The following is a 20,864-nucleotide window of genomic DNA, read 5'->3' on the forward strand; positions in this document are numbered from 1 at the left end:
CAATTGAGGCTTGACTGATCAAAACATTGCTAATATCAGTGTCATTTGGAACCGGTGACCCAAATTGAAGCTCCATGGTGTTGATGACTGATCCCTGCCTTTAAATGAAACAGAAATATAGTTTTTGAATATTTAGGGCTTTAGGTCAATGCTCTTAACATCAAATGTGATAATACTGAAATTACCTGAAGTTGACAACGACCAAGAAGACAAACGAAGAAGGAAATGCCTTTTTGTAAGCAGGTTCAATCTGCAGTCAGAAAGCGATTTTCTTAAAACAATGTTTATCTGTTTGTATAAGTTACAAATTGTGCAGCAAAATATCTAAAAAGGAGATGGATTAAAAGAGCAAATCTACGAACTTTCCCTCTATAGTGAGTAGTTTTGATGGTTCAGTCCAAAAACAGGACTTGCTATATGAATTTTTTATCCTTGTGATACCTCATGGCTTAACCTGTCCTTTAAGATCAGCAATATAATTTCTTTTTTTCCTTTGTTAAATGAGCCACTTGAGAAACCAATTTTTTGGAGCCCTATGCCAAGAAGCTCAATTCAGTTGTGTTTAATGTAAATATTAAGTGTATTGCTGATGGTGAGAGTCATTGTTACAGTGAGGCAAAGGAAATTCAAATAGGCATATGAAAAACAACAATATTTTGTGAATTTTCTAACCAAAGATGGCGCGGCCACGTCCAGACGCCTTTCTGACCGCTCCGCTCAGACTATGCACCTTTTTAGTTGTTTGCTTATTTTTTGCTCTGATTTACATCCCCAAATCCTCTAGTTTTATAGTCTACGACAGCAGATCACTTGTAAACATCGGTGACAAGGTTGCACATTTAATCTTGGACACTTTTAAACCCGACCCATCCTGGCCGCCTGAGATACTACGCGGTGCAGTCAACAACAAAGGACGAGCCACTCACCCGAGGCGTAGAACAAAGAAGCGCCGGGGGAAACGCACCATCGTTCGAAACAGACTAAGACAGCAGGAGCATCGCGCACCACTGCCCAGTATCCTACTGGCCAACGTACAATCGCTGGAAAACAAGCTCGATGACCTAAGAGCAAGAGTCACCTTCCAACATCTCATAAGGTACTGCAACATTCTGTGCTCACAGAGACATGGCTGACCCCCACCGTGCCGGACCAGACCATAACTCCGTCGGATTCATTCTTTGTGCTCCGCGTGGACAGAACGGCAGAGTCAAACAAAACCAAAAGTGGAGGAGTGTGTTTCATGGTAAACAGAAAGTAGTGTGATGCCAGGAGTATTTCTACTCTCTCCAGCGGTTGCTCGCCACATCTGGAATTCCTGAACATTAAGTGCCGCCCCTTCTATCTGCCCCGTGAGTTCACCTCAGTTACCGCCACGTTGGTCTACATCCGACCCCAAGCGGGGATCGGTATGGCTTTGTCCGAACTACATGATGTGCTGAGTTCGTTTCAAAACAAGGACCCGGGCACAGCCCTCATTGTAGCAGGAGACTTCAATAAAGCGAACCTCGGACAAGTCATGCTGAACTTCTACCAGCATGTCTCGTGTCCAACGAGGGGGGATCGAATTTTGGACCACTGCTACACGCCATACAAGTAGGGCTACAAAGCTGTCTTACAAACGGCTTTTGGGAAGTCTGACCACAACGCCATCTTCCTCATTCCCCAGTATACAGGGAACCTTGAATTGAATCTTGAATGAAGGGCGTAGATTTGGTTTTGGCATTGGTGGGAACGGATGATTCAACCACCAAACCCTGCTGAGTTTCTTTTTTTTTTTCCTTTTTGTCTTTGCTTCTTGATAAAAAAAGGAGAAATATACTTGCCTACATGTGCTATTCTACATGCTTTTTTAAACCATTCAAAATTACAATTCATAGTTTTATATGTGAATTATATAATGTTAAATTAGTATTAAAAAAATGACTGATTTTAGACTTTAGTTTACTTCAGCCATATTCCATATAAATCAGGTATCATACAAAAGTAAAAATAGCTTCAAATACAGTCATGACAATAAAAGAATATGACTTTAAGGACTTAACAACATTACTTCAGTTATAGTACACCAACATCTCTGATACATTAGCACTAAGGGAACACTGAATGACCTGGTGGTTTTTGTCCATAAAACTATTCATCTAAGATTACCACAAAGTAAAAGATCTCTCAGCAAAATTATGCAACATTTTAGGCACTATTGCCCTGATCAAATCAGTGAGCTGGGATTTTTTATTCTAAACATGAACTACTGTTACAGCAACAGACATGGACTACTGGTGCCGCACACAACAACTCAATGTCCACTATGTGAAGGAGCCAAACACATGCCTGCTCCTCTCGTTAACTGAGATAAACTGCTAGCATATTTGTTTAACATCTATACTATCCAGTCTCTCCTGGTGGACATGGCAACACTTTTCTCATGGTTACATACAGTTTTAGACTGATGTGGGCCAAAGCCTAGCAAATACTTGCCAACCTTGAGACCTCAGAATTAGGGAGACATTCAAAAGGGTTTTTACAGTGTTTACTTATAGGATAAAAAATAAGTTATGTCACCGTTATTATTGTCCGGCCGGAAACAGGCCGGGGGTGTCCAAATTCAGAGGCTGCGTCCACCTGAGGACCCGGCCTTCGCGGTCTAAGTGGGCCGGGTCCTCCGAAAACCGGGTAGACCGCGACTGTGAAATTGGACGGTCTAGCCTTCAGAATTACGTCACCTCTGCCGTCTGCTCCTTGGTGTCTAAAATATAACCGGACGCTGGCGTAAATTCTCGATCATCTCACACTTCTGTTTAATCAGTTTTCAGTTTGACATTTATTCAGCTGTGTGAAAACCCCGGAGGAACCCTCCCGTGGGATTAATAAAGTTTTATTTAATCTAATCTAATCTAATAACTTTAATCTCAGCCAAACCGATTTACTCACGAACAAATAAAACACTGATAAAGGCCAAACAATAAGATGTTTAAATTATTTGAAGTTTACACAGCTACATTTTCACCTGAAAATATGTTAAAAGTTTATTTTGTGACCCAGAAAGAGTAATAAGAGTAATATTAAAACTAAGTAGCTGCAGTAGTAGTAGCCATTGTTGGAATCTGGAATTGGCCGGGCCAAGCTGGGATATGGTTTTTCAATTTTGTTGTCCGGGTGGAAAATACGGAGAAATTGGGGAGAATGGTGGCTCCGGGAGATTTTCGGGAGGTGCACTGAAATTCGGGATTCTCCCGGAAAAATCGGGGGGGTTGGCATGTATGGCCTAGCATAGCCTGTAATGTTATTATGACGGACACATTTTATGAGTGAACTTGACTTTAAGCGACTTACAGGTTTCTTTGAAAAATATTTTTTTATGTCCAGGTTCTTCCTTTTTGCTGCCACCCTCCTCTCCTCCTTGCAGGTCCTCGCAGCGCAGGCTTGCAGCTGCTAAAACTAAACAGAGCTCCCTGAAAGGCACAGCCAATCACATTGCCCATATTTGTCACATGAGGTAGGACTCAATGGAACGCCAGGACTGCCATAATGAATTAATTAAATACACCATTAAATAATTAATTAAATGTGGCAATAATTAATTAAAATTGGAATTAATTAATTAATTAAATAAATAGTTATGACACATGTAATTAATTAATTATTGACACATTTAATTAATTATTTAGGTATTTCACATTTTAATTAATTATTGACGCATTTAATTAATTAATTATTGACACATTTAATTAATTATTTAATGGTGTATTTAATTAATTCACTATGGCAGTCCTGGCGTTCCATAGAACTCAAGTAGAGAACGTAATTTAACTCTTTCTGCACTGCTAGGTGAATGAGACGTTGACAGATCGTTTTTTTCTTTCTATCGGGTTTGTTTTTATTTACTCGAAGAGATCAAATTATTGGTGGGGACAATTCAATAATCGCTGGATATTGGTGGGGACATGTCCCTTCCGTCCATGCCAAATCTACGCCCTTGTCTTGAATACTTGATCAGAATTTCCAGAAACCATCCGTACACGTTTTCCAGCTACAATAGCATGAGAGGCAAGGTATACCTAACAACAACCACATCTATGATAGCCATGTGCCAGCTTGTCACATGGCTATCATAGAGAGGAAGACTACCATTTACACTCAAATAGACACATGCGAAAGACTGTGAATATTTAGAAACTTTTTTCATTTTGTCATAATGAGGTATTGTTTGTAGAACTTTGAGGTGAAGCTGATATATAATCCATTTGAAATGAGGCTGTAAAATGACAAAATATGAAACAAGTCAAAAGCTGTGAAACCTTTCAAGATACAATGGTATGGGCAATTTAGAATTACCAAGTAATCTCCCTAAAATGTCTTTAGACTGTAGTATGTCAGAGTCCCTGGAGAGAACCCATGATTAAATAAAGAGAACATGCAGTTTCCACACTGAAAGATCCCAGAGTCAAACTTTATTTGCCAGGAAGAAACAACGCTTACCAAGAGTCCACTGTGCTACCCTTTTGTATAAACCATGCATGTGGATTTTTTTGTGTGTCGGAGATTGAAAGACTTTTAAATTAAAGTACTTAAAATTCTGCACGTAGTTTTGAAGTGTTTCTTCCTCACTCAGGGAGAGAAATGTAGTGTGTTTAATGTTGAATAAATGCAATAAAGTCAGGTTCAATGCATGAGTTTGAGATGCAAAAGACAGTAGACAGTTGAGTGAAAGAGAATTTGTATCTGCTTTTGTTAAACTTCATCACTGAAAATCCTTATTCAAATATAAAGTGTTTTGCCACCAGTAAAAAAGAGACTCCAGACGGATAAGCTCAAAAACAATGGATGTATAAAGCTTAGTAAAAAGTGTTTTAGGTTGGAAGCAAAGGTTATCTAGTTGACTTGTTTTTGGTTGTTTTAAAAAGTATTTTGTGTTTTAATGGGTATTCCTAAGAAACAACCTTGATTTTGCTTTCCACACAGTAGGCATGCAGCGTTGCATTAGACAAGAGTGAAAAATTACCTGTTTCTTGATTGATGCAGATCGGTTTGTAAAACCTTCAGACGATGAATCCGACAGGTCAATTGTAAAAATGCTTTCTATGGATCGGAAAACAACATATCTAGTCGTTGTGGTTGGTGCAGCTGTTGTGGTTGTTGGAGCTGCAGTCGTGGTTGTTGGTGCCGCTGTTGTAGTTGTTGGAGCTCCAGTTGTGGTAGTTGGTGCAGCTGTTGTGGTTGTTGGAGATGCAGTCGTGGTTGTTGGTGAGGGTGTTGTGGTTGTCGGAGCTGCAGTCGTGGTTGTTGATGTTGGGGCTGCAGTTGTGGTTGTTGGAGCGGGTGTTGTGGTTGTTGGAGCGGGTGTAGTGGTTGTTGGAGCTGCACTCGTGGTTGTTGGTGGAGCTGTAGTCGTGGTTGTTGGAGCTGCAGTTGTGGTTGTTGGTGCGGCTGTCATGGTTGTTGGAGCGGTTGTTGTGGTTGATGGAGCTGCAGTCGTGGTTGTTGGTGGAGCTGTAGTCGTGGTTGTTGGAGCTGCAATTGTGATTGTTGGTGCGGCTGTCGTGGTTGTTGGAGCGGCTGTTGTGGTTGATGGAGCTGCAGTCGTGGTTGTTGGTGCGTTGGTTGTGGTTGTTGGAGCGGGTGTAGTGGTTGTTGGAGCTGCACTCGTGGTTATTGGTGTGGCTGTTGTGGTTGTTGGAGCTGCAGTCGTGGTTGTTGGCGCGGCTGTTGTGGTTGTTGGAGCTGCAGTCGTGGTTGTTGGAGCTGCAGTCGTGGTTGTTGGTGCCGCTGTTGTGGTTGTTGGAGCTCCAGTCGTGGTAGTTGGTGCAGCTGTTGTGGTTGTTGGAGATGCAGTCGTGGTTGTTGGTGAGGGTGTTGTGGTTGTCGGAGCTGCAGTCGTGGTTGTTGGTGCGGTGGTTGTTGATGTTGGAGCGGCTGTTGTGGTTGTTGGAGCTGCAGTCGTGGTTGTTGGTGCAGTTGTTGTGGTTGTTGGAGCTGCAGATGTGGTTGTTGGAGCAGATGTTGTGGTTGTTGGAGCTGCAGTCGTGGTTGTTGGTGCAGTCGTTGTGGTTGTTGGTGCGGCTGTTGTTGTTGTTGGCGCGGCCGTCGTGGTTGTTGGAGCTGCAGTTGTGGTTGTTGGAGCTGCAGTCGTGGTTGTTGGTGCGGCCGTTGTGGTTGTTGGAGCTGCAGTCGTGGTTGTTGGAGCTTCACTCGTGGTTGTTGGTGCGGCTGTCGTGGTTGTTGGAGCTGCAGTTGTGGTTGTTGGTGCGGCAGTCTTGGTTGTTGGTGCGGCTGTTGTGGTTGTTGGAGCTGCAGTTTTGGTTGTTGGTGTGGCTGTTGTTGTTGTTGGTGCGGGTGTAGTGGTGGTTGGTGCGGCTGTCGTGGTTGTTGGAGCTGTAGTCGTGGTTGTTGGAGCGTCACTCATGGTTGTTGGTGCGGCTGCTGTGGTTGTTGGAGCTGCAGTCGTGGTTGTTGGTGAGGCTGTTGTGGTTGTTGGAGCAGCAGTCGTGGTTGTTGGTGCGGCCGTTGTGGTTGTTGGAGCTGCACTCGTGGTTGTTGGTGCGGCTGTTTTGGTTGTTGGAGCCGCAGTCGTGGTTGTTGGAGCTGCAGTCGTGGTTGTTGGTGCGGCTGTCGTAGTTGTTGGTGCGGCTGTTGTAGTTATTGGAGCGGGTGTAGTGGTTGTTGGAGCTGCACTCGTGGTTATTGGTGCGGCTGTTGTGGTTGTTGGAGCTGCAGTCGTGGTTGTTGGAGCTGCAGTCGTGGTTGTTGGTGCGGCTGTCGTAGTTGTTGGTGCGGCTGTTGTGGTTGTTGGAGCGGGTGTAGTGGTTGTTGGAGCTGCACTCGTGGTTATTGGTGCGGCTGTTGTGGTTGTTGGAGCTGCAGTCGTGGTTGTTGGCGCGGCTGTTGTGGTTGTTGGAGCTGCAGTCGTGGTTGTTGGAGCTGCAGTCATGGTTGTTGGTGCCGCTGTTGTGGTTGTTGGAGCTCCAGTCGTGGTAGTTGGTGCAGCTGTTGTGGTTGTTGGAGCTGCAGTCGTGGTTGTTGGTGCAGTTGTTGTGGTTGTTGGAGCTGCAGATGTGGTTGTTGGAGCAGCTGTTGTGGTTGTTGGAGATGCAGTCGTGGTTGTTGGTGAGGGTGTTGTGGTTGTCGGAGCTGCAGTCGTGGTTGTTGGTGCGGTGGTTGTTGATGTTGGAGCGGCTGTTGTGGTTGTTGGAGCTGCAGTCGTGGTTGTTGGTGCAGTTGTTGTGGTTGTTGGAGCTGCAGATGTGGTTGTTGGAGCAGATGTTGTGGTTGTTGGAGCTGCAGTCGTGGTTGTTGGTGCAGTCGTTGTGGTTGTTGGTGCGGCTGTTGTTGTTGTTGGCGCGGCCGTCGTGGTTGTTGGAGCTGCAGTTGTGGTTGTTGGAGCTGCAGTCGTGGTTGTTGGTGCGGCCGTTGTGGTTGTTGGAGCTGCAGTCGTGGTTGTTGGAGCTTCACTCGTGGTTGTTGGTGCGGCTGTCGTGGTTGTTGGAGCTGCAGTTGTGGTTGTTGGTGCGGCAGTCTTGGTTGTTGGTGCGGCTGTTGTGGTTGTTGGAGCTGCAGTTTTGGTTGTTGGTGTGGCTGTTGTTGTTGTTGGTGCGGGTGTAGTGGTGGTTGGTGCGGCTGTCGTGGTTGTTGGAGCTGTAGTCGTGGTTGTTGGAGCGTCACTCATGGTTGTTGGTGCGGCTGCTGTGGTTGTTGGAGCTGCAGTCGTGGTTGTTGGTGAGGCTGTTGTGGTTGTTGGAGCAGCAGTCGTGGTTGTTGGTGCGGCCGTTGTGGTTGTTGGAGCTGCACTCGTGGTTGTTGGTGCGGCTGTTTTGGTTGTTGGAGCCGCAGTCGTGGTTGTTGGAGCTGCAGTCGTGGTTGTTGGTGCGGCTGTCGTAGTTGTTGGTGCGGCTGTTGTAGTTATTGGAGCGGGTGTAGTGGTTGTTGGAGCTGCACTCGTGGTTATTGGTGCGGCTGTTGTGGTTGTTGGAGCTGCAGTCGTGGTTGTTGGAGCTGCAGTCGTGGTTGTTGGTGCGGCTGTCGTAGTTGTTGGTGCGGCTGTTGTGGTTGTTGGAGCGGGTGTAGTGGTTGTTGGAGCTGCACTCGTGGTTATTGGTGCGGCTGTTGTGGTTGTTGGAGCTGCAGTCGTGGTTGTTGGCGCGGCTGTTGTGGTTGTTGGAGCTGCAGTCGTGGTTGTTGGAGCTGCAGTCATGGTTGTTGGTGCCGCTGTTGTGGTTGTTGGAGCTCCAGTCGTGGTAGTTGGTGCAGCTGTTGTGGTTGTTGGAGATGCAGTCGTGGTTGTTGGTGAGGGTGTTGTGGTTGTCGGAGCTGCAGTCGTGGTTGTTGGTGCGGTGGTTGTTGATGTTGGAGCGGGTGTTGTGGTTGTTGGAGCTGCAGTCGTGGTTGTTGGTGCAGTTGTTGTGGTTGTTGGAGCTGCAGATGTGGTTGTTGGAGCAGATGTTGTGGTTGTTGGAGCTGCAGTCGTGGTTGTTGGTGCAGTCGTTGTGGTTGTTGGTGCGGCTGTTGTTGTTGTTGGAGCGGGTGTAGTGGTTGTTGGAGTTGCAGTCATGGTTGTTGGAGTTTCAATCGTGGTTGTTGGTGCGGCTGTTGTGGTTGTTGGAGCTGCAGTCGTGGTTATTGGTGCGGCTGTCGTGGTTGTTGGAGCTGCAGTCGTGGTTGTTGGAGCTTCACTCGTGGTTGTTGGTGCGGGTGTAGTGGTTGTTGGAGCTGCAGTCGTGGTTGTTGGTGCGGCTGTCGTAGTTGTTGGTGCGGCTGTTGTAGTTATTGGAGCGGGTGTAGTGGTTGTTGGAGCTGCACTCGTGGTTATTGGTGCGGCTGTTGTGGTTGTTGGAGCTGCAGTCGTGGTTGTTGGAGCTGCAGTCATGGTTGTTGGTGCGGCTGTTGTGGTTGTTGGAGCTGCAGTCGTGGTAGTTGGTGCAGCTGTTGTGGTTGTTGGAGATGCAGTCGTGGTTGTTGGTGAGGGTGTTGTGGTTGTCGGAGCTGCAGTCGTGGTTGTTGGTGCGGTGGTTGTTGATGTTGGAGCGGGTGTTGTGGTTGTTGGAGCTGCAGTCGTGGTTGTTGGTGCAGTTGTTGTGGTTGTTGGAGCTGCAGATGTGGTTGTTGGAGCAGATGTTGTGGTTGTTGGAGCTGCAGTCGTGGTTGTTGGTGCAGTCGTTGTGGTTGTTGGTGCGGCTGTTGTTGTTGGAGCGGGTGTAGTGGTTGTTGGAGTTGCAGTCATGGTTGTTGGAGTTTCAATCGTGGTTGTTGGTGCGGCTGTTGTGGTTGTTGTAGCTGCAGTCGTGGTTATTGGTGCGGCTGTCGTGGTTGTTGGAGCTGCAGTCGTGGTTGTTGGAGCTGCAGTCGTGGTTGTTGGTGCGGGTGTAGTGGTTGTTGGAGCTGCAGTCGTGGTTGTTGGAGCTGCAGTTGTGGTTGTTGGTGCGGCTGTTGTGGTTGTTGGAGCGGTAGTCGTGGTTGTTGGAGCTGCAGTCGTGGTTGTTGGAGCTGCAGTCGTGGTTGTTGGTGCGGCTGTTGTGGTTGTTGGAGCGGGTGTAGTGGTTGTTGGTGCGGGTGTAGTGGTTGTTGGTGCGGGTGTAGTGGTTGTTGGAGCTGCAGTCGTGATTGTTGGAGATGAAGTCGTGGTTGTTGGAGCGGCTGTCGTGGTTGTTGGAGAGGCTGTCGTGGTTGTTGGAGCGGGTGTCGTGGTTGTTGGAGCTGCACTCGTGGTTGTTGGGGGAGCTGTCGTGGTTCTTGGAGCGGGTGTAGTGGTTGTTGGAGCTGCAGTCGTGGTTGTTGGAGCTGCAGTCGTGGTTGTTGGAACTGCAGTCGTGGTTGTTGGTGCGGTCGTTGTGGTTGTTGGCGCGGCCGTCGTGGTTGTTGGAGCTGCAGTTGTGGTTGTTGGAGCTGCAGTCGTGGTTGTTGGTGCGGCCGTTGTGGTTGTTGGAGCTGCACTCGTGGTTGTTGGAGCGGCTGTTGTGGTTGTTGGTGCGGCTGTCGTGGTTGTTGGTGCGGCTGTCGTAGTTGTTGGTGCGGCTGTTGTAGTTATTGGAGCTGGTGTAGTGGTTGTTGGAGCTGCACTCGTGGTTGTTGGTGGAGCTGTTGTGGTTGTTGGAGCTGCAGTCGTGGTTGTTGGAGCTGCAGTCGCGGTTGTTGGTGCTGCAGTCGTGGTTGTTGGAACTGCACTCGTGGTTGTTGGTGCGGCTGTTGTGGTTGTTGGAGCGGGTGTAGTGGTTGTTGGAGCTGCAGTCGTGGTTGTTGGAGCTGCAGTCGCGGTTGTTGGTGCTGCAGTCGTGGTTGTTGGAGCTGAAGTCGTGGTTGTTGGTCCGGTGGTTGTTGACGTTGGAGTTGGTGTAGTGGTTGTTGGAGCTGTAGTCGTGGTTGTTGGAGCTTCACTCATGGTTGTTGGTGCGGCTGTTGTGGTTGTTGGAGCTGCAGTCGTGGTTGTTGGTGAGGCTGTTGTGGTTGTTGGAGCAGCAGTCGTGGTTGTTGGTGCGGCCGTTGTGGTTGTTGGAACTGCACTCGTGGTTGTTGGTGCGGCTGTTTTGGTTGTTGGAGCTGCAGTCGTGGTTGTTGGAGCTGCAGTCGTAGTTGTTGGTGCGGCTGTTGTGGTTGTTGGAGCGGGTGTAGTGGTTGTTGGAGCTGCACTGGTGGTTATTGGTGCGGCTGTTGTGGTTGTTGGAGCTGCAGTCGTGGTTGTTGGCGCGGCTGTTGTGGTTGTTGGAGCTGCAGTCGTGGTTGTTGGAGCTGCAGTCGTGGTTGTTGGTGCCGCTGTTGTGGTTGTTGGAGCTCCAGTCGTGGTAGTTGGTGCAGCTGTTGTGGTTGTTGGAGCTCCAGTCGTGGTAGTTGGTGCAGCTGTTGTGGTTGTTGGAGATGCAGTCGTGGTTGTTGGTGAGGGTGTTGTGGTTGTCGGAGCTGCAGTCGTGGTTGTTGGTGCGGTGGTTGTTGATGTTGGAGCGGGTGTTGTGGTTGTTGGAGCTGCAGTCGTGGTTGTTGCTGCAGTTGTTGTGGTTGTTGGAGCTGCAGATGTGGTTGTTGGAGCAGATGTTGTGGTTGTTGGTGCGGCTGTTGTTGTTGTTGGAGCGGGTGTAGTGGTTGTTGGAGCTGCAGTCATGGTTGTTGGACTTTCAATCGTGGATGTTGGTGCGGCTGTTGTGGTTGTTGGAGCTGCAGTCGTGGTTATTGGTGCGGCTGTCGTGGTTGTTGGAGCTGCAGTCGTGGTTGTTGGAGCTTCATCCATCGTTGTTGGTGCGGGTGTAGTGGTTTTTGGAGCTGCAGTCGTGGTTGTTGGAGCTGCAGTTGTGGTTGTTGGAGCTGCAGTCGTGGTTGTTGGTGCGGCCGTTGTGGTTGTTGGAGCTGCACTCGTGGTTGTTGGAGCGGATGTTGTGGTTGTTGGTGCGGCTGTCGTGGTTGTTGGTGCGGCTGTCGTAGTTGTTGGTGCGGCTGTTGTAGTTATTGTAGCGGATGTAGTGGTTGTTGGAGCTGCAGTCGTGGTTGTTGGCGCGGCTGTTGTGGTTGTTGGAGCTGCAGTCGTGGTTGTTGGAGCTGCAGTCGCGGTTGTTGGTGCTGCAGTCGTGGCTGTTGGAACTGCAGTCGTGGTTGTTGGTGCGGCTGTTGTGGTTGTTGGAGCGGGTGTAGTGGTTGTTGGAGCTGCAGTCGTGGTTGTTGGAGCTGCAGTCGCGGTTGTTGGTGCTGCAGTCGTGGTTGTTGGAGCTGAAGTCGTGGTTGTTGGTCCGGTGGTTGTTGACGTTGGAGTTGTAGTTGTGGTTGTTGGTGCGGCTGTTGTGGTTGTTGGAGCTGGTGTAGTGGTTGTTGGAGCTGTAGTTGTGGTTGTTGGAGCTTCACTCATGGTTGTTGGTGCGGCTGTTGTGGTTGTTGGAGCTGCAGTCGTGGTTGTTGGTGAGGCTGTTGTGGTTGTTGGAGCAGCAGTCGTGGTTGTTGGTGCGGCCGTTGTGGTTGTTGGAGCTGCACTCGTGGTTGTTGGTGCGGCTGTTTTGGTTGTTGGAGCTGCAGTCGTGGTTGTTGGAGCTGCAGTCGTAGTTGTTGGTGCGGCTGTTGTGGTTGTTGGAGCGGGTGTAGTGGTTGTTGGAGCTGCACTCGTGGTTATTGGTGCGGCTGTTGTGGTTGTTGGAGCTGCAGTCGTGGTTGTTGGCGCGGCTGTTGTGGTTGTTGGAGCTGCAGTCGTGGTTGTTGGAGCTGCAGTCGTGGTTGTTGGTGCCGCTGTTGTGGTTGTTGGAGCTCCAGTCGTGGCAGTTGGTGCAGCTGTTGTGGTTGTTGGAGATGCAGTCGTGGTTGTTGGTGCGGTGGTTGTTGATGTTGGAGCGGGTGTTGTGGTTGTTGGAGCTGCAGTCGTGGTTGTTGCTGCAGTTGTTGTGGTTGTTGGAGCTGCAGATGTGGTTGTTGGAGCAGATGTTGTGGTTGTTGGAGCTGCAGTCGTGGTTGTTGGTGCAGTCGGTGTGGTTGTTGGTGCGGCTGTTGTTGTTGTTGGAGCGGGTGTAGTGGTTGTTGGAGCTGCAGTCATGGTTGTTGGACTTTCAATCGTGGATGTTGGTGCGGCTGTTGTGGTTGTTGGAGCTGCAGTCGTGGTTATTGGTGCGGCTGTCGTGGTTGTTGGAGCTGCAGTCGTGGTTGTTGGAGCTTCACTCATCGTTGTTGGTGCGGGTGTAGTGGTTTTTGGAGCTGCAGTCGTGGTTGTTGGAGCTGCAGTTGTGGTTGTTGGTGCGGCTGTTGTGGTTGTTGGAGCGGCAGTTGTGGTTGTTGGAGCTGCAGTCGTGGTTGTTGGAGCTGCAGTCGTGGTTGTTGGTGCGGCTGTTGTGGTTGTTGGAGCGGGTGTAGTGGTTGTTGGTGCGGGTGTAGTGGTTGTTGGAGCTGCAGTCGTGGTTGTTGGTGCGGCAGTCGTGGTTGTTGGTACGGCTGTCGTGGTTGTTGGAGCTGCAGTCGTGGTTGTTGGAGCGGGTGTAGTGGTTGTTGGAGCTGCAGTCGTGGTTGTTGGTGGGGCTGTTGTGGTTGTTGGAGCTGCAGTCGTGGTTGTTGGTGAGGCTGTTGTGGTTGTTGGAGCAGCAGTAGTGGTTGTTGGTGCGGCTGTTGTGGTTGTTGGAGCTGCAGTCGTGGTTGTTGGTGCGGTCGTTGTGGTTGTTGGAGCTGCAGTCGTGGTTGTTGTTGCGGCTGTTGTGGTTGTTGGAGCGGGTGTTGTGGTTGTTGGAGCTGCAGTCGTAGTTGTTGGTGCACCTGTTGTGGTTGTTGGAGCTGTAGTTGTGGTTGTTGGTGCGAATGTTGTGGTTGTTGGTGCGAATGTTGTGGTTGTTGGAGCTACAGTCGCGGTTGTTGGTGTGGCTGTTGTGGTTGTTGGAGCTGAAGTCGTTGCTGTTGGTACTGTTGTTATGGTTGTTGGTGCGACTGTTGTGGTTGTTGGAGCTGCAGTTGTGGTTGTTGGTGCTGCAGTCATAGTTGGAGCTGTAGTTGTAGTAGTTGGATAAGTTTCACTGACAGTGATGGAGGCTGTGTTAATGTCAAAACCTGTCACAATTGAGGCTTGACTGATCAAAACATTGCTAATATCAGTGTCATTTGGAACCGGTGACTGAAATTGAAGCTCAATGGTGTTGATGACTGATCCCTGCCTTTAAATGAAACAAAAATTATAGTTTTTGAATATTTAGGGCTTTAGTTCAGTGCTCTTAACATCAAATGTTAAAATACTGAAATTACCTGAAGTTGACAACGGCCAAGAAGACAAATGAAGAAGGAAATGCCTTTTTGTAAGCAGGTTCAATCTGCAGTCAGAAAGCGATTTTCTTAAAACAATGTTTATCTGTTTGTATAAGTTACAAATTGTGCAGCAAAATATCTAAAAAGGAGACGGATTAAAAGAGCAAATCTACGAACTTTCCCTCTATAGTAAGTAGTTTTGATGGTTCAGTCCAAAAACAGGACTTGCGATATGAAATTTTTTATCCTCGTGATACCTCATGGCTTAACCTGTCCTTTAAGATCAGCAATATAATTTTCTTTTTTTCCTTTGTTAAATGAGCCACTTGAGAAACCAATTTTTTGGAGCCCTATGCCAAGAAGCTCAATTCAGTTGTGTTTAATGTAAATATTAAGTGTCTTGCTGATGGTGAGAGTCATTGTTACAGTGAGGCAAAGGAAATTCAAATAGGCATATGAAAAACAACAATATTTTGTGAATTTTTTAACCAAAGATGGCGCGGCCACGTCCAGACGCCTTTCTGACCGCTCCGCTCAGACTATGCACCTTTTTAGTTGTTTGCTTATTTTTTGCTCTGGTTTACATCCCAAAATCCTCTAGTTTTATAGAGCAGCAGATCACTTGTAAACATCGGTGACAAGGTTGCACATTTAATCTTGGACACTTTTAAACCCGACCCATCCTGGCCGCCTGAAATACTACGCGGCGCAGTCAACAACAAAGGACGAGCCACTCACCCGAGGTATAGAACAAAGAAGCGCCGGGAGAAATGTGCTGGCGTTCGAAACAGACTAAGACAGCAGGAGCATCGCGCACCACTGCCCAGCATCCTACTGGCCAACGTACAATCGCCGGAAAACAAGCTCGATGATCTCAGAGCAAGAGTCACCTTCCAACATGACATAAGTTACTGCAACATTCTGTGCTCACGGAGACATGGCTGACCCCCACCGTGCCGGACCAGACCATAACTCCGTCGGATTCATTCTTTGTGCTACGCGTGGACAGAACGGCAGAGTCAAACAAAACCAAAGGTGGAGGAGTGTGTTTCATGGTAAACAGAAAGTGGTGTGATGCCAGGAGCATTTCTGCTCTCTCCAGCGGTTGCTCGCCACATCTGGAATTCCTGAATATTAAGTGCCGCCCTTTCTATCTGCCACATGAGTTCACCTCAGTTACCGCCACGTTGGTCTACATCCCACCCCAAGCGGGTATCGGCATGGCTTCGTCCGAACTACATGGTAAATGGAGTGGTTCTAATAGAGCGCTTTTCTACTCTTCTGAGCAGTCAAAGAGCTTTATACAACTTGTGCATTCACCCATTCACACAAGCACATTTGTCTAAGTGCTTTTTTTTTAGCTAACATTCACACCCATTCATACTCCGATGGATGCATCGGAGAGCAATTTGGGGTTAGTATCTTGCCCAAGGATCTTTGGCACGCAGACTAGGGGAAGCCAGGTATCGAACCACCAACCTTCCGATCAGTAGGTGACCTGCTCTGCCACCTGAGCTATAGCCATCCCGATGTGTGTGTACATGATGTGCTGAGTTCGTTTCAAAACAAGGACCCGGGCACAGCCCTTATTGTAGCAGGAGACTTCAATAAAGCGAACCTCGGACAAGTCATGCTGAACTTCTACCAGCATGTCTCGTGTCCGACGAGGTGGGATCGAATTTTGGACCACTACTACACGCCATACAAGTAGGGCTACAAAGCTGTCTTACAACCGGCTTTTGGGAAGTCTAACCACAACGCCATCTTCCTCATTCCCCAGTATACAGGGAACCTTGAATTGAATCTTGAATACTTGATCAGAATTTCCAGAAACCATCCATACACGTTTTCCAGCTACAATAGCATGAGAGGCAAGGTATACCTAACAACATCTGTGTTAGCCATGTGCCAGCTTGTCACATGGCTATCACAGAGAGGAAGACTACCATTTACACTCAAATAGACACATGCGAAAGACTGTGAATATTTAGAAACTTTTTTCATTTTGTCATAATGAGGTATTGTTTGTAGAACTTTGAGGTGAAGCTGATATATAATCCATTTGAAATGAGGCTGTAAAATGACAAAATATGAAACAAGTCAAAAGCTGTGAAACCTTTCAAGATACAATGGTATGGGCAATTTAGAATTACCAAGTAATCTCCCTAAAATGTCTTTAGACTGTAGTATGTCAGAGTACCTGGAGAGAACCCATGTTTAAATAAAGAGAACATGCAATTTCCACACTGAAAGATCCCAGAGTCAAACTTTATTTGCCAGGAAGAAACAGCGCTTACCAAGAGTCCACTGTGCTACCCTTTTGTATAAACCATGCATGTGGATTTTTTTGTGTGTCGGAGATTGAAAGACTTTTAAATTAAAGTACTTAAAATTCTGCACGTAGTTTTGAAGTGTTTCTTCCTCACTCAGGGAGAGAAATGTAGTGTGTTTAATGTTGAATAAATGCAATAAAGTCAGGTTCAATGCATGAGTTTGAGATGCAAAAGACAGTAGACAGTTGAGTGAAAGAGAATTTGTATCTGTTTTTGTTAAACTTCATCACTGAAAATCCTTATTCAAATATAAACTGTTTTGCCACCAGTAAAAAAGAGACTCCAGACGGATAAGCTCAAAAACACTCGATGTATAAAGCTTAGAAAAAAAACTTTTGAAGTTTTAAAAGGTTGGAAGCAAAGGTTATCTAGTTGACTTGTTTTTGGTTGTTTTAAAAAGTATTTTGTGTTTTAATGGGTATTCCTAAGAAACAACCTTGATATTGCTTTCCAAAGAGTAGGCATGCAGCGTTGCATTAGACAAGAGTGAAAAATTACCTGTTTCTTGATTGATGCAGATCGGTTTGTAAAACCTTCAGACGATGAATCCGACAGGTCAATTGTAAAAATGCTTTCTTTGGATTGGAAAACAACATATCTTGTCGTTGTGGTTGGTGCGGCTGTTGTGGTTGTTGGAGCTGCAGTCGTGGTTGTTGGTGCCGCTGTTGTGGTTGTTGGAGCTCCAGTTGTGGTAGTTGGTGCAGCTGTTGTGGTTGTTGGAGCTCCAGTTGTGGTAGTTGGTGCAGCTGTTGTGGTTGTTGGAGATGCAGTCGTGGTTGTTGGTGAGGGTGTTGTGGTTGTTGGAGCTACAGTCGTGGTTGTTGGTGCGGTGGTTGTTGATGTTGGGGCTGTAGTTGTGGTTGTTGGAGCGGGTGTTGTGGTTGTTGGAGCTGCAGTCGTGGTTGTTGGTGCAGTTGTTGTGGTTGTTGGAGCTGCAGTTGTGGTTGTTGGAGCAGATGTTGTGGTTGTTGGTGCGGCTGTCGTGGTTGTTTGTGCGACTGTTGTGGTTGTTGCAGCTACAGTTGTGGTTGTTGGAGCTGCAGTCATGGTTGTTGGAGCTGAAGTCGTGGTTGTTGGTGCGGCTGTTGTGGTTGTTGGAGCGGGTGTAGTGGTTGTTGGAGCAGCAGTCGTGGTTGTTGGTGTGGTCGTTGTGGTTGTTGGAGCTGCACTCGTGGTTTGTGGTGCGGTGGTTGTTGATATTGGAGTAGTAGTTGTGGTTGTTGGTGCGGCGGTTGTGGTTGTTGGAGCGGGTGTAGTGGTTGTTGGAGCAGGGGTAGTGGTTGTTGGAGCGGCTGTTGTGGTTGTTGGTGCCGCTGTTGTGGTTGTTGGAGCTCCAGTTGTGGTAGTTGGTGCAGCTGTTGTGGTTGTGGGAGATGCAGTCGTGGTTGTTGGTGAGGGTGTTGTGGTTGTTGGAGCTACAGTCGTGGTTGTTGGTGCGGTGGTTGTTGATGTTGGGGCTGTAGTTGTGGTTGTTGGAGCGGGTGTTGTGGTTGTTGGAGCTGCAGTCGTGCTTGTTGGTGCAGTTGTTGTGGTTGTTGGAGCTGCAGTTGTGGTTGTTGGAGCAGATGTTGTGGTTGTTGGTGCGGCTGTCGTGGTTGTTTGTGCGACTGTTGTGGTTGTTGCAGCTACAGTTGTGGTTGTTGGAGCTGCAGTCATGGTTGTTGGAGCTGAAGTCGTGGTTGTTGGTGCGGTCGTTGTGGTTGTTGGAGCTGCACTCGTGGTTTGTGGTGCGGTGGTTGTTGATATTGGAGTAGTAGTTGTGGTTGTTGGTGCGGCGGTTGTGGTTGTTGGAGCGGGTGTAGTGGTTGTTGGAGCAGGGGTAGTGGTTGTTGGAGCGGCTGTTGTGGTTGTTGGAGGTGCAGGCATGGTTGTTGGTGCGGCTGTTGTGGTTGTTGGAGCTTCCGTCGTGGTTGTTGGAGAGGGTGTAGTGGTTGTGGGAGCGGGTGTAGTGGTTGTTCGAGTAGCTGTTGTGGTTGTTGGAGCTGCAGTCGTGGTTGTTGGTGCGGTGGTTGTTGAAGTTGGAGTTGTAATTGTGGTTGTTGGTACAGCTGTTGTGGTTGTTGGAGCTGCAGTCGTGGTTGTTGGTGCGGCTGCTGTGGTTGTTGGAGCTGCGGTCGTGGTTGTTGGAGCTGCAATCGTGGTTGTTGGAGCTGCACTCGTGGGTGTTGGTGCGGTCGTTGTGGTTGTTGGAGCTGCAGTCATTGTTATTGGAGCTGCAGTCGTGGTTGATGGTGCGGCTGTTGTGGTTGTTGGAGCTTCAGTCGTGCTTGTTGGTGCGGTGGTTGTTGAAGTTGGAGTTGTAATTGTGGTTGTTGGTACAACTGTTGTGGTTGTTGGAGTGCGTGTAGTCGTTGTTGGAGCTGCAGTCGTGGTTGTTGGAGCTGCAGTCGTGGTTGTTGGTGCGGCTTTTGTGGTTGTTGGAGTGGGTGTAGTGGTTGTTGGAGCTGCAGTCGTGGTTGTTGGAGCGGGTGTTGTGGTTGTTAGAGCTGCAGTCGTGGATGTTGGAGCTGTAGTCGTGGTTGTTGGTGCGGTGGTTGTTGATGTTGGAGCAGTAGTCGTGGTTGTTGGTGCGCCTGTTGTGGTTGTTGGTGTGGCTGTTGTGGTTGTTGGAGCTGCAGTCGTGGTTGTTGGCGCGGCTGTTGGAGCGGCTGTTGTGGTTGTTGGAGCTGCACTCGTGGTTGTTGGTGTGGCTGTTGGAGCTGCAGTCGTGGTTGTTGGCGCGGCTGGTGGAGCGGCTGTTGTGGTTGTTGGAGCTGCACTCGTGGTTGTTGGTGTGGCTGTTGGAGCTGCAGTCGTGGTTGTTGGCGCGGCTGTTGTTGTTGGAGCTGCAGTCGTGGTTGTTGGCGCGGCTGTTGTTGTTGTTGGAGCTGCAGTCGTGGTTGTTGGAGCGGGTGTTGTGGTTGTTAGAGCTGCAGTCGTGGTTGTTGGAGCTGCAGTCGTGGTTGTTGGTGCGGTGGTTGTTGATGTTGGAGCAGTAGTCGTGGTTGTTGGTGCGCCTGTTGTGGTTGTTGGAGCGGGTGTAGTGGTTGTTGGAGCTGCAGTCGTTGTTGTTGGAGCTGCAGTCGTGGTTGTTGGTGCGGTTGTTGTGGTTGTTGGTGCTGCAGTCGTGGTTGTTGGTGTGGCTGTTGTGGTTGTTGGAGCTGCAGTCGTGCTTGTTGGCGCGGCTGTTGGAGCGGATGTTGTGGTTGTTAGAGCTGCAGTCGTGGTTGTTGGAGCTGCAGTCGTGGTTGTTGGTGCGGTGGTTGTTGATGTTGGAGCAGTAGTCGTGGTTGTTGGTGCGCCTGTTGTGGTTGTTGGAGCGGGTGTAGTGGTTGTTGGAGCTGGAGTCGTTGTTGTTGGAGCTGCAGTCGTGGTTGTTGGTGCGGCAGTTGTGGTTGTTGGAGCTGCAGTCGTGGTTGTTGGAGCGGCTGTTGTGGATGTTGGAGCTGCAGTCGTGGTTGTTGGAGCTGCAGTCGTGGTTTGTGGTGCGGTGGTTGTTGATGTTGGAGTAGTAGTTGTGGTTGTTGGTGCGGCGGTTGTGGTTGTTGGAGCTGCACTCGTGGTTGTTGGAGCGGGTGTAGTGGTTGTTGGAGCAGGGGTACTGGTTGTTGGAGCGGCTGTTGTGGTTGTTGGAGGTGCAGTCGTGGTTGTTGGTGCGGCTGTTGTGGTTGTTGGAGCTTCAGTCGTGGTTGTTGGAGAGGGTGTAGTGGTTGTGGGAGCGGGTGTAGTGGTTGTTGGAGCGGCTGTTGTGGTTGTTGGAGCTGCAGTCGTGGTTGTTGGTGCTGTGGTTGTTGAAGTTGGAGTTGTAAATGTGGTTGATGGTACAGCTGTTGTGGTTGTTGGAGTGGGTGTAGTCGTTGTTGGAGCAGCAGTCGTGGTTGTTGGAGCTGTCGTGGTTGTTGTTGGTGGGGCTGCTGTGGTTGTTGGAGCGGGTGTAGTGGTTGTTGGAGCTGCAATCGTTGTTGTTGGAGCTGTAGTTGTGGTTGTTGGAGCTGCAGTCGTTGTTGTTGGAGCTGCAGTCGTTGCTGTTGGAGCTGCAGTCGTGGTTGTTGATGCGGCTGTTGTGGTTGTTGTAGCTGCAGTCGTTGTTGTTGGAGCGGTTGTTGAGGTTGTTGGAGCGGGTGTAGTGGTTGTTGGAGCTGCACTCGTGGTTGTTGGTGTGGCTGTTGTGGTTGTTGGCGTGGCTGTTGTTGTTGTTGTAGCTGCAGTCGTGGTTGTTGGAGCTGCAGTCGTTGTTGTTGGTGCGGTCGTTGTGGTTGTTGGAGCTGCAGTCGTGGTTGTTGGAGCGGCTGTTGTGGATGTTGGAGCTGCAGTCGTGGTTGTTGGTGCGGCAGTCGTGGTTTGTGGTGCGGTGGTTGTTGATGTTGGAGTAGTAGTTGTGGTTGTTGGTGCGGCGGTTGTGGTTGTTGGTGCGGCGGATGTGGTTGTTGGAGCGGGTGTAGTGGTTGTTGGAGCTGCACTTGTGGTTGTTGGTGTGGCTGTTGTGGTTGTTAGAGCTGCAGTCGTGGTTGTTGGCGTGGCTGTTGTTGTTGTTGGAGCTGCAGTCGTGGTTGTTGGAGCTGCAGTCGTTGTTGTTGGTGCGGTCGTTGTGGTTGTTGGAGCTGCAGTCGTGGTTGTTGGAGCGGCTGTTGTGGATGTTGGAGCGGCTGTTGTGGTTGTTGGAGCGGGTGTAGTGGTTGTTGGAGCTGCACTTGTGGTTGTTGGTGTGGCTGTAGTGGTTGTTGGAGCTGGAGTCGTTGTTGTTGGAGCTGCAGTCGTGGTTGTTGGTGCGGCAGTTGTGGTTGTTGGAGCTGCAGTCGTGGTTGTTGGTGTGGCTGTTGTGGTTGTTAGAGCTGCAGTCGTGGTTGTTGGCGTGGCTGTTGTTGTTGTAGCTGCAGT

At 49.0% G+C, this 20,864-nt stretch overlaps 3 protein-coding genes across 3 annotated transcripts; all 3 read right to left on the bottom strand.

The window, feature by feature from the left end:
- Positions 1-5,099: 5,099 nt before the first annotated feature.
- Positions 5,100-12,319, bottom strand: LOC134624013 (mucin-5AC-like; the record flags this gene model as incomplete). Its single annotated transcript, XM_065470244.1, has 11 exons — positions 5,100-5,928; positions 6,523-6,815; positions 6,938-7,429; positions 7,526-7,629; positions 7,736-8,364; positions 8,681-8,745; positions 8,894-9,852; positions 10,153-10,343; positions 10,842-10,944; positions 11,030-11,090; positions 11,336-12,319. Coding segments are annotated over 11 exons (4,710 nt in total), but the record flags the coding sequence as incomplete, so codon positions are not given.
- Positions 12,320-12,500: 181 nt separating this feature from the next.
- On the bottom strand, positions 12,501-17,663 carry LOC135932675 (mucin-2-like). Its single transcript, XM_065470245.1, has 4 exons — positions 16,842-17,663; positions 13,675-13,739; positions 13,195-13,419; positions 12,501-12,582 (listed from the first exon to the last, which is right to left on the bottom strand). Exons 1-4 carry the CDS (start codon positions 17,661-17,663, stop codon positions 12,501-12,503), a joined length of 1,194 nt encoding a protein of 397 aa, XP_065326317.1.
- Positions 17,660-20,450, bottom strand: LOC134624014 (mucin-5AC-like; the record flags this gene model as incomplete). Its single annotated transcript, XM_065470246.1, has 3 exons — positions 17,660-17,716; positions 17,872-18,162; positions 18,327-20,450. Coding segments are annotated over 3 exons (2,472 nt in total), but the record flags the coding sequence as incomplete, so codon positions are not given.
- Between the last annotated feature and the right edge of the window lie 414 nt (positions 20,451-20,864).

Source organism: Pelmatolapia mariae, linkage group LG3_W (genome assembly GCF_036321145.2).
Source record: "Pelmatolapia mariae isolate MD_Pm_ZW linkage group LG3_W, Pm_UMD_F_2, whole genome shotgun sequence".
Taxonomy (NCBI): Eukaryota; Metazoa; Chordata; class Actinopteri; order Cichliformes; family Cichlidae; genus Pelmatolapia; species Pelmatolapia mariae.